Source organism: Conger conger, chromosome 10 (genome assembly GCF_963514075.1).
Source record: "Conger conger chromosome 10, fConCon1.1, whole genome shotgun sequence".
Lineage (NCBI taxonomy): Eukaryota > Metazoa > Chordata > Actinopteri > Anguilliformes > Congridae > Conger > Conger conger.
This window is the reverse complement of record NC_083769.1, coordinates 22,342,208-22,355,260: the sequence shown is the minus strand read 5'-3', so window position 1 is coordinate 22,355,260 and position 13,053 is coordinate 22,342,208. Positions and strand designations below refer to the sequence as shown.

At 45.3% G+C, this 13,053-nt stretch overlaps 1 protein-coding gene across 2 annotated transcripts in view; it reads left to right on the top strand.

Annotated features, from left to right (window-relative positions):
- The window catches only part of arhgef25a (Rho guanine nucleotide exchange factor (GEF) 25a), a 66,185-nt gene that overhangs the window by 16,090 nt on the left and 37,042 nt on the right, over positions 1 to 13,053 (top strand). Inside the window, exon 1 of one of the 2 annotated variants that reach the window (XM_061258981.1) lies at positions 2,853 to 3,307. The exons of the other annotated variant lie outside the window; for it this stretch is intronic. Coding sequence (XP_061114965.1) covers positions 3,211 to 3,307 — 97 coding nt within the window. The 5' untranslated portion in view covers positions 2,853 to 3,210. Of the gene's footprint in view, positions 1 to 2,852; positions 3,308 to 13,053 lie in introns of those variants that run through there. 2 annotated transcript variants of the gene reach the window in all.

Here is a 13,053-nt window from a genome sequence, read left to right as displayed (position 1 = left end):
GAGCTGCGTACTGTGGTGCCAGGAAAAGTCATTAGGGTGCTGTCCACCAGGTGGCAGCACGAGCCCTGCATACAGGTATGGCCCCAGCTGTGATTCATTGCAATCATCATAGCTGTGGCCATTAGCTATTTTGTGCACTGCTGCATGAGTTTTGTGATTTCTCTCTCTTTGATTTCTCTTCCACCAGAGCATTGTGGGTTGCCACATCGGTCTTGTTGTTTTGGGGAAACTCTTGTTGTGTTTTGGGTAAATAAAAGCCGTTAAGCCAACCTTTCCTTTGGTTGGGCTGTTAAATGGTAAATGGTAAATGGTTGGAATTTATATAGCGCCTTTATCCAAAGCGCTGTACAATTGATGCTTCTCATTCACCCATTCATACACACACACACACCAACGGCGATTGGCTGCCATGCAAGGCGCCGACCAGCTCGTCAGGAGCATTTGGGGGTTAGGTGTCTTGCTCAGGGACACTTTGACACAGCCTGGGTGGGGGATCGAACCGGCAACCCTCCGACTGCCAGACGACTGCCAGACGACTGCTCTTACTGCCTGAGCCATGTCGCCCCCTTCTGTTCACCACGTGAGCAGTGGCCACCCTCTGTCCTGGTTCTACTTCACGCACACGCAGCCCGATTACTTTGGCCCCAAGAACCAAGAGTGTGTGATAGTGACACAGGTGAGGATTGAGGTGGGATTGTGAGATTCTGGAGAAGCAGCATGGGTATTTTCACGGTCACATTTCTTCACATTTCTTCAGCACTATGATTTAACAAGTCCAACTGGTTAAAGCAAACATGCTGATCAAACAGTTTTTTTGGCAAATAGGTAATGTCTAATGTATTAAAGAAAATATTCTGATGAACATTTTTTTAAAATCATTTTATGACACTACTTTTGTCTAGGTTGCTAGGTTGAATATTTATTTCATTTTGTGAAATTTTCTTACACAACCAACAAACTCGTTAGTTATCTCACTTTCAAACTAGTGCTAAAGATTTTTTATTTTGCTTTGTGCCCATGTTCTGCTTGAAGACATATTAATATGAGATTGCTGGACTCATGCATGTGGGGTGTGTTCCCTGATGGCCTACAATCAGCCTTTCAGAATTTGACATTTTTATTGTGTTTTAAGAAGAAAAAAACAAAACAGTCCCTCACATCTTGAAATGAGTCCAGGCCGTGCCAGGGGCAGCTCCACATGGTGATGCGCAGTTGACAATTGCCTTGTCCAGGTTATGGGAAGGTTCAGGCAGTTAGGGGTCTCTGCTGTCTAGTGCCCCCTGCTGGTCAGTGGGGCACCCAGGGGCCATAAGGTGTTCCTCTGGCTCATCTTTGTGTCTGCATAGCTGCAGTCTGCGGTGTGAAATCGAGCAGCTAGTGACACCAGGTCTTTTGGTGGAGAGCTGGGACGGTCAGATTGGCGGTGGGATACGCGTGTGCAGTTGCAGACCGTTGGCATTCCAAATAAGGGGAATTAGACATGCTCAGGTCCACACTGGGGGCTAAATAATAAAGGAAAATAAAGAGGAATGGAATTTTTTCCTGTGATGGCAACCATTTTAAAGCAAGTAAGGGGAAAGTTCCCTGTGTGAGTTCCCTAGACAGTTTTATGATACTGTTTTCATCATTCTGGAAGAAGTGAGGGTACCTGTACAAATTCCATCTGCAGTGTGTAATGGTGTGTTTTTTATTTCTGCTGGATCTTGTTTTGCACACAGGTCTTGCACTCATATCAGAGACAGACGGTCTCTACAGTCTCTGCTCCCTGCTGGTACTCCAGCCTTAATCCCACAGCAAAGAGTCTGTCTGCTGCCCACAGGAAAATGCAATATATCTGATTCCCCCCCTCCGCACACATATACACGCACACATGCGCACACACACACACACACATTCACAGAGACACACACATGCAAGCACGGAAAGACACAATCAGAGACACACACATGCATGCACGGAAAGACACACACTCACAGAGACACACACTCACACTCACCGAGGCACACACGCACACACACACATATGTATGCACAGCCTTGTACGTGAGCGCATTTGTAAGACAGACATCCACCGACCCATAATACACACAGACAGACAGAGAAGAAAGACCTTTCTAAAAATAACAAGGTACTATTCTACATATTTTACATATCTCTGTCCACACACACATTCCCACAGAGCTGCGTGTGACACAACACTAGTATAAACAGCGATGAGTGTGGAATGCAAGCTTGCAGCCCCCTAAGACATCTCCGGGTCTGATTAGTAATCTTGGTCTGGCCCTCTCACCACAAACAAACCCCCAGAAATAAACACACTGCCCCTGACTACGGACAAAGCCAAACACTCCACAGTTCTGAAATCAGATTTTAATAAATGGCTTCTCAGAAAAGGGGGGCGATAGAGGGAGAGTTTTCTCCTCTGTCTTCGCATGGTTGGCATGGCAGTGTCTCCGTCGGGCCTGCTGGGCTTCCCCTCTCCTCAGAGCAGACGCCGGGGAGTGTGGGGTTTCAGCCGCACGCGGTGTTGGGTTTCCAGCAGGAGACACTCCACACGCCTCCCGTGTCCCACAGCGTCATGGATCGAGAGAGGGGTACGGGGAGGGAGCGGTGGAACGGAGGTATGCCAAAAGAAGGAAGAGAGATGAAGAGAGGAGAGTTGGGGGGGAAGGAATGGTGAAAGAATAAAGAGATAAAGGAACAGAGGAGAGGAAAAACCATGGGGAGGAGGGAAAACCTTGTCTGAAACAGCCAGCAACAAGAGCTGCCGCTGACTCCACCTCTCTCCCTCCCTCTCTCTCCCCCTCTCTCTCGCTCTCACTCTCTCAGAGCAGACTCTCAGATCTCCCTTATGTGACCAGTCAATGCGAGGAGAGCGCCGGGAGACGGAGGTGTACATTTTATACCTCCTCCTCCTCTCAAAGGTGTAATGCCTAAACAACTCTGGACTGCCTTAACTACATATACATTTTGCATTCATCTTCCTCTCGTGGTCTTTGCGATGCTGATTTAAAGGACTGTAGATTTTTGGTGGATTTCTTTTCTCAGCTGAGAGTTTTTTTCACACTTTTTTGGGGGATATATTGCCGGCGATATCACTGGAGTGAGTGTGCGTGTGTAAGTGCCTGTGTGTGTGTCTGTGCGTGTGTCTGTGTGTGTGCTGTGCCATGCCCTCGGCTGGAAGACTTGTTGCCAGAGATCGGGGTACAACATGAAAGGGGGAGGCCAGGGCCAGCGGGGGTGCTCCTGCCCGCACTTGTTCCGGAAAGTCCTGGCCAAGTGTGGCTGCTGCTACGCCCGGGTTCGAGGTCAGTGGTGCCCTTTTTAACCTGTCCTTTCCGCTAGTGACTATTCTCCTTCTGACAGGGGGCATTTTCTCTCTCTCTCTCCTCTTCTCTCTTTCTCTCATGAACTCTTTGTCTCCTCATTTGGCTGATTTCTCCTTCCTGTGTACCTCCTTTAATCTCAGCCCCTGTCTCCACTCCTGGCCTCCCCCCGCCCCATCGCCCCTTCCTCTCAGCCCTCCTCTGCTCTGAACTCTGAGATCTCTCTCGGCAGGAGCAACAGATGTCTGTCACTCAGAGAGAGGGAGAATACAGTGTGCTGTATTTGTCTATTTAATCATTAGCTGAATGCTGTTGCTCTTTTTCTTTTCCACATTGACATTTCCTTTGGCAGCTGTCCTACTTCATGCCGGTAAAGCACCTAAAGTTGAAAAACAGAGTTTAAACTTGAGACAGAAAGGGAGACGCAGAGATTGGAATACTGTGGTTCTCAGTGTACGGTTGCCAAGTTCTTAAATCCCCACTGATTTAAGGTTGCCAAGTTGAGGTCCCATGTTAATATCCCCAGTTTCCCCTGTACTTTAACACAGATGTCTAATTGTAAACAGTGGTGTTTAAGTGAATGCTACATGAATGGCAAAATGCACAGCTACAGATTCATCATTTGTACTCACAATGCAAACTAAATATTACAACTTACAAGTATATATTCCTTTCTTAACCGAATGAACCACGTATTACAACACGAGTAAGATAAGAAATAAGCATGTGCTTACTGGTGCAGTTAGTGTAGAGGGGTGAGGGGGCAATAAGGAGCATGGGGAGTGTTGCTGGTTCCCATGGAGCAGGTCTGCATGTATGGGATTAGGCTAACCGGCCCTGCTTCTATGGTATGCACCCCCCCTGGAGGTCTGAGTAATGCCCAGCCCAGCATGTGGGCTTGGACCCAGGATTACATCCATCAGACATCCTTCAACAAAACTCCAATACAGAGACTACTTGGGTTTCCATTAATCGAAGAAGGTCCTCGCTGAAAAGGGCCTGTTCAATTAATTTAAGGCGAAGAAAACCGCGGCACTGTTCTTTAACGAAGTGAAACATCGACTTTATTGATTGCCACATCCGTAAGAAATAATGGCCTAATGAGCTTTTGTCAGCGTCGGAATGTGCCGCCATTCTTGTCCGGTGTTTATTAAAACACTTTTACAGAATGTTCTTTCTGAGCTCACAAAATTGTGTGTGGCAGAAATATCTGTGCATGCATCTAATAATACATCAAGCAATAATCTAAATATATCGTATTACAGTTCAGAGCAAATGTGCGCTTGATTATAGGTTGGCTTGAATCCATGGTTTGTGAGCTCATATTGTGCCTGGGTTTGTGCTGTATGGGTGCTGAAAGATGTTCAGACAATTCAGGACAAAACAGCACCGGAGGTTTAATGCTGGGCCTGAAATCTCCCCCCAACCTCCCAGCATCCTGGGGTTTCAGAAACCTGCTGTGTTTGGCATTAACACCAGGACTGCCCACACAGCCGTTTCCATTGCTTTACACCACATGCCAAGCGCGTGGAGGGCAGGTCCCGCAGCTTTGTGCACTGGTGAGGTGACTGAAAAATGTTTTAATATCTTAAACATGCTCTTAAATCATTAAGATAATTTATCTCAGACCGTTTCAGTCTTTAAGCACACACACACCCACACATACACACACACACATACAGATGCACATGCACAGACGCATACACATAGAAACGATTCTCGGTACAAGCAAAACTGCTTGATGAGTCAGCTTTGCTAGAGTAGCTTCCTTCTGCCCATTACTGTCTGCTAAGCACTTAATGTGCTCTTAATTACCATGTGATTCAAGACCCAAGACCCTGCACTCATGACCTCAGAGCCCGTCAACCTAAGACCACCTGCCTTTACATCGCAAGCCTCTCTGATAAATGTGATCTTGCATGCGATGGCGTGAGTTTGGAATGTGACCCGTATGTTGTAAAATTGATACAGGTTGCAGCTCTTTTAAATAGTTAAACCATTTGGGTCTTTTTTCCACACAAAAAAGGCTCTCAGCTGTAACTGGTTTAAGTTTCTAGTGCTTCTCTTTCTTGTTTCAACCGAAACCACACAGTTTACACAGTACTGAGAAGGGAGACAGACAGTCTGTAATTGTAATAACATTAAACAGCAGGCATGAAGTCCCCAACACCTGCGGTCTGTTTATATACCACACAAAACCTGGAGCTCTTTCTATAAAATATTTATCATAGACTGAACTGCAGTCCCGTGGAGGATGTGTGCGCCGGGAGACTTGGTTATGGGAAAGATGGGCATACATACACACGCAATTGCACACCGGCATGCTCAAACATGTACTGCATGTACTGTATATGCGTGCATACATATGCAGACACCCGTGCAGTCATGCATGAGTTCAAACACACATGTGCACATACACAAACTTCCATGCATACGGCACACACACACTTGTACAGACATGTATGCACACACATGCACTCGCACACACACAAACACATATGCATATATGCATGCACACACACACAGACCGCCGCAGTCATGCACATGCACATAAACCTAAGTGCACACATATAAACATGCTCCAACTCACAGAGTAGGGCTCTATACTCTGTATTTTCTCTGGTAAACTGGATAAATTAACCTGCTTGCAGCGTTTGAGCTTGTGCTGTTGTTTATACCACTTAGTGAAGTGAATATAACCTTCGGCGAGTTTGATTTGTTAGTACTGTTACCATTGTGTTTGTCAATGGGCAAACTGTCATCTTCCAGGCCAATAGGCTTGATTCCTTGGTGTCCTGAGTTGCCCCTTCGTGGTTCAAGGAGTCCGCAAGAGCCTCACTTAGAGCTCCGCTCTTTCCCCGTCTAATCGGTGATCAATATTTAGCACCGTTGATGCTCTTGTTCAGTGAGGCGGGGAGAGACGTTCAGGCTGGGAGCCGTCCTCTGCGGTGCTGCTCTTGCCAGGCGTGCACTGCGTCTCAGGACTGCTGGACATCAGGGGCAGGCTGTGAGGTGCACTGAGGACTGACATTTCACCAAGAGTGGGGTGGGGTGGGGTTTCAAAACACGACCCGTAGATTTGAGCTTCTATTGCACCGATGACAGGTTGGCCATCCACTGAAACTAGAGACAGGATGAAGAGACGGCCTGCAAACTTCAGCTTTGAAACTTTTGGCCTCTTTTTGAGTGGGATATTGTGTGAGGATCTTGGTCCAGGGAAGAATTCATGGAGCTTTCTGGGTTCCTGCCTCCTCTTCCTCTTTCTTCAGCCCCATGTGGATAAATGGCCACTCTTGTGTTTCTAATAAACTTGTTCAAAAAACCCCAAAGTGTTTCAGAACATACAATGAAAGACCCTGTATAAATGCCCTTGAATATTAAGTGGAGGGTCAAGCCAGAATGTTGAGTGATTTGGGCACACTGGAGTCATTGGTATGAAAGTGTATTTCATGTGTCAAAACCAAATCTATCATCCATACCTAAATAATAATTTGTTATCTAGCTGATGCAAGAAGACGAATATAAAAAAAATGGGTGGGAGATTTCAAGGCAAGGATAAAAGTAGCCTCACGTACACTCAGTGTGGAAAGTATTTTGATCTCACAGATCTGGTGAACTGCCAACCCATTTATCTAAGCTCCAATAGTCTCTCTCAGAAGCACACACACACGTGTCTGTTGTGATGTTTGGAGAAGACACAGAGAGATGAGGTGAGGATAGTGGTTGTGTACTGTGTGTCTTTGTGGCCTAGGCACTATGTCAGAGCAGTGGATTCTGGGAAGAGATTAGCCACGTGATAAGTCTGCGAGCTGTGATTCGCCAAATGAGTAGTCTAGGGTAGGGGTGACAGTTTATAGTCAAGGAGCCCTGCTGTGACAAGGGCAGATTTTCCCAAACCTGATGGACTCAAACTTTTCTGCACTTGTCAACAGCCAATGAACAGCATTTTCTGTGTATGTGAGTAAGTGTGTGTATGTGTATGTGTGTGTGTCTGTGAGAGAGAGAGAGAGAGAGAGAGAGAGAGAGAGAGAAAGCGATCTAGCAGGAATTTTGTGAGTGTGTGCGTAGGTTTATCCATGTGCACGTGTAAGATAATACATGTGTGTGTCCATAAGTGTGTGTATACAGTAGGTGCGTGCGCTTGTGTGTGTGATGTCTGTATCTATGTCCTTTAATATACACAGTGTGCTGAATTATTCCAGCAATAGGTGAGATTACATGGCCTGACTGGACAACACGGAACAAAGGCACACCCGTGACAAGGGCTGTTTTTCGAGAAGAGCACACGTGTAAAGTAAATGGGTGAGTGAGAGAAGGATCGAGAGCAAAAAGGAGGAGGAGGCAGAAATCTTGAAGATGGAGCATGAATGTGATTTTAGAGCCACAGGTTATACATGTATTTCCCCAGCTTCTTAAGACGTGACACATTATTACGATGTTATTAGCACATTATTACCCGCAAAAGCTCTTTTAACGAGGCCTCAGAAATCCCCATTACAAACTTCAAATCCTACATTGATGTAACAGGCAAGCACAGCATTAATAATAATTAATAAGGGCTGGTTGGGAAAGAACCATTGGGCTAATTGCAGGGATATTAATGGATATTTAATGGACACAATATTTCAATGCTTCATTGCGTACTGTAACAGGTCTGAATGCACTGGGTCACTGATCGGGAAGCCAACGCTAAAATTATTCTTGTGGCTTGAACGAGTGGCTGCACCTGTATGAGGTTGCACCTGTGTGTGATAGCACCCCTCTCCTACAATCAAAACCCAGTGTAAAGCATCTGGTGAAACGTGTCTGCCATATGGATCACACTGCTGTGAACAAACAGACAGGTAGCGTCCTGACTTTAATGGCTGATAGCACTTTGTATGCATTTAATATTAATAAGAGGGAGTTCCTTGTCTGCAGATGAAATTGGCATGTTGGCAGTGGGACAGTTGGGTAAAAGCTCCTATACTGAATGAGGTCAGGTCTAAATAGTCATGGCCTGTGATTGGCAGGTGGTTTGGATCAATAAGGAGGGAAATGGCCAGTCAATTCTGATCTCTTCGAAAGGAGAATAAAATTGGTCTCAGTGGACTTTAAAGGGCCACACACTTATTTTTCATGTTTTTGAGCTTATATTATCCTAGAGCTTTCAGTTTTTGTTCTGTCCTGATTCAAGTAAAACTATTGGACGTTTTGGTAGAAGTGTTCAGATTTTAGGGTCTAAATGCTATTTTTCAAAGCTTTTTGGAAATCAATTTCCCTTGTGATATGACATGTTTTTACATAATTGTCGGATGATGTTGATAAATATGAACACAGAGAGCTGAACACTGGAGGTGAGGGGGAGGAGGAATTGGGTTCTGCAGCAGGCAGGGTTAGGGACTTTTCAATAAACCAACATCACTGCTCTTTGCAAATATTTTTTTGGTCTTTTTAGATACTAAAACCAGGAAGAGAATGCTGATGTGTGTGCCTTTAACACATGCTGTGCACTGCCTCTGTCTAATAACAGCCGATAATTGCGTTGTCTTCAGACCGGAGAAGGAACTACTCTCCTCTCTCCTACCTGTGGCACTAACAAGGCTTTATTTGGATTCTGCCAGGTCTTGTAGGTGCACTTTTCATGTTGGCTTGTTTTAGATTATGCCCTCTGCAATGGCACTTGTGAGCAGCACAAGTAGATTTATTATGGCCTGGCTTTACATGGCGACACACACAGTTACTGAGAGTGGAACAACTAGCTGAATTACTGTCTGTGGCATTACTAAAGAAAAGGGGACACTTACCTCACTAAATTTAGTTACACGCTTCAAACATTGAACATTTGTAAGTTGTCTTGCTTGTCTTAGATAGACTAGCTTGCTTGTGGGCTAGTATAAAATAACTAAACCTAGAATAAATTAGCTTTAAATCAGAAAATCCGACTACATTTTAAGCGGTACATAGTAGGAAATTCACAGTATTGATACCTGTTATCTACATATGTGTGTCAGTACAGCAATGTGAATCCGTGTATCCAACTGAATTGCTTGTTTATCTCGGCAAGTAGCACTGCAGCTGAGGCATCGCCAGAGCGATGAAGTATGATACTAAAACTGCAGACCTGTGCATATGTTATATAAAATACAAATTATAAACACCTCCGTCCAAAAGGGCACTGGTTGAGTGTGAGGCCAAACAGGCAGGGGCTCAAGCCCCCCTTGAGGTCTGTCTGTGCACGTACCTGGTTTTATGCATCCTGACAAATCATATGCATGAACCAGAAAGATTTTGGGACTGTTTGCTTCATGAATATTGTAAAAGCATGTCGAGAGAGAGATAAACTTACTTCTGCATCATTGTACCAGTTTCATACTGGAACTAGATAAATTACATACACAGTCCAGGTGATAGTCCAGTCAGATTGAAATGGTGGTACCTGTTTGTGTGTGTGTGTGTGTGTGTGTGTGTGTATGTGTATATTACAATGTGTACTTTTCCATTGCATTAGTGAATGAAACTAAAGGTAGAGACCATACTGTGGACAATGATGCTTTGACCACTTGTGAAATGTTAATATAATAAATCCTGCATGCATTTGTAGCTGAGCTTTGGGAGGATCCTTTTATTACATTTATCTCTCTTCATTGTAATGCCTGTCCGACTGTGGCTGTGTCCTTTGTTAATATGTGGGGGCTCAGATTAGCCCAGGCTGGGCCGTGTTGCTGTGCAGCCATTGCTCCTTATCCTACTGGCACAGGCAGACTGCAGGGGCCTCCATTGGGTCGCTCGTTAGCGTGGAGGCTAGGGAAACCCTGTGGAATTAAACCCTGTCTTTCTGGATGCTGTGGTCCGCTGTCCCCCTGGGGCATTCTGGCGCACAGTGAGCCCCAGGATAGTCAGGATTCCTCCTTCAATTCTTGAGAGCTGTATGACCTAGCAGAACCACCGCTCACCATCTCTTGTGCAGTACGAACCGATTGGCGCTGCTCTCTGCAGCAAAATACTATCATTTGTTTACTTCCTGGCCCTTTGAGGTCAGCGGTTGCCCTGTCCACTTTATGGACCATGAAGGCTCAATTTGCCATCACTGGTGTGTAGCTGCTCTGGGCTGCCTTGTCGAAGGGCTCAGAATCCTCAAAATGCACCCCACTCACTCCCATCAGAGCCGGGCTTTTCTTAGCCTTTGGGGTGCGTAGGAGTTGCGTACGAAACGAGAAGCCTTGAAAGGCTCTGAAAGTGGAATGATAGCAGCATATTAAATCTTTAGAGATCCCGGGAAACTGCCAGCCTGTATACAGTACGCAGAAAGGTGATAATTAATAAGATAAAAATAACCATTCTGTTTTAAGCCAGCAGTGTCTGTTGCTATGTTCTTCCTCGGCCGAGGCTGTTGCTGAGACTCTTGCGCACCAAGTGGTGCTCAGAGCGAGAGAGAGAGGGGAAGAGAGAGAGAGAGAGGAAGAGAGAGAGAGAGAGAGAGGGGAAGAAAGAAGAAAAATAGGGTAATCTTACAGATGCTGGCAGTCAGCGGGAGAAGGTATGAATTATGAAAGGGCCGAGAGAGTCGCAGAGAGCGTTGGCTACCGGAGCTGTCAGGAGATAAAGAGGGGGACAAAATGAAGAGAATAAAGGAAGGAGAAGAAAAAGACATATCATCTAGACCAAGGCCTGTGCCTTCGGTATAATAGCACGGTATAATAGGGTCAGGTTACGGGGGGAGAGTTTTCTCACAGCGTTGTGTTTACAGCCTGCCCTGGTCCACTTGCCTCTCCTGTTCTTTGCTTGTTGTTTTTTTGAGTGTTTTTACAGCTACTGCTGGTTCTCATGGGGGGGTTGTGGTTCACGGCCGGTGACTGGAAGGGACAGTGGACGATGTTTGCAGAACACAAACAAACTCTTGAAAGTTTGGAAAGGTATGCCTGTCTATCCCAAGGGTCAGTTGATTCAGGCCACCGGCTCTCCCATATTTCTCCCCATTCATGCCCCTCTGCCCTGATCTGAGGTCAGTCTGCTCCCCCTACTGCTTACGATGGACTGATATTCTAGGTCTGTGGTTCTGATGGACTCTGAGGGCTTTGGTCTCTGTTTATAATGTCAGTGATGTCTCAGGTCTGTGGCTCTAGTGGATTGTGATATTACAGATCTATAGTTCTGGTGGACTAGCGTTCTTGGGTCTGTGGTTCTGATAGACTCTGTGGTTCTGATGGATTCTGCCGTGTGCGGTCCACTGCAGTGTAGATACTGGCGTGCTGGGCTGTGCCCGACCTGAAGCTTCAGTGCACAGCACGAGAGAAATGTGCAGCCATGCGATAACTGCAGTGGCGGTAATCCCTCCTGTGCACCATGTGACCCTGACCTCCCTCATGCGCTGCCCTCCCAAACTGGCCGACTTCATGGTGACGGGACGGGCCTGTGCTCAGTTATGACCGCTAATCGGTAATTAGGTGGGGAGATATGAAATATGGAAAAAAACAATAACAACAGCTGTTGGTTGTAATGTCACAGGAGGGCAGCTCCTCTTTCTGTAATGTCATCACTCACAGAAGATTGCCCCTCTGCCATTAGCTTATAAGGCAGAATTTTATCTGTACATGCATTATGGGAAAATGCTGCAAAAATAGCAGAGAAATTAAAAGAATGTGAGGCAATTTAAGACTCAGATTAATAGTGGCAGATATTTTTATACTGTTCCTCCCCTTCCCCCTCGCTCTCCCCCGGTCGTGACATCTTAGACATTCTCTCACTGGCACACACATGCACGCACACACACACACACACACGCACACACACACACGGCTTGCTCTCCAGGATGAAGAACTTTGGGCAGAGAGTCGTATGATCTGGCTGTGTGGAATTTGAACATCAACTGGATCATTCCTGGAGCCCCCCCCCACCCCTCCCACCGGAAATATCCCCCTCTCTGGCCCATCTCTTCAGTCTCCTTGTCCATCTCAGTTTATACAAAAGTCTTTATTATCATGTGAGAAGCTACCATTAACAGTATTGTGTTGTGTAATAAACACAACCAAAAAATCTTTTACCCTATGTTCCCTCTGTATGGGGTGTGCAGCAGGAGGATTTGGGGACTCCTCATTAACCGAAGGAGCGCATTCCAAACCTTGTTTAGTAAAGCAGCGGGAGACAGGAAGGAGACGTTCCCACAGGGAAACACGTTCTCCTCATCCTGACCTTACTCCCAGTGCTCCTCATACGCTCTGGGACAGAACCAAATACAAATAACAAACAAAACTGCATATTAGAATGGGAAGACAAGTTCTACTACTTTGAATAATATCAGATCATTTTCAATATAATGTACAAAATAGGGATTCTTTCAATTAATTATATATTAATCACAAAAAACTATGTTTTAAGTGAAACGTTTGCATTTGCAAGCCTTAAAAGACAGGAAATTAAATTGATCAGTTCTAATGCTAACATCAGCCTGCTCTCCATCAAGGTATCTGCACAGATCTGACAACTGCTACAGTATACTGCCATGTATAATGCCTACTGTACGCCAAACAACATGTGCTTACCACTGGGCAGATTGTGGATTCTTTGAGAGGCTTGAACTTAAGTAAAGAAAATTTAAAATTTTGATTCAAATTTGATTCACATATTTGATTCAACTTTAATAAAATGTAAATTGAGCTATTTTTGTGCAAATGCTTTATTTTGTCTTAATGCTTTATGATCATTTTTTAAGATTATCCATAACACAGAAATCGTGCAACGTAGCAATA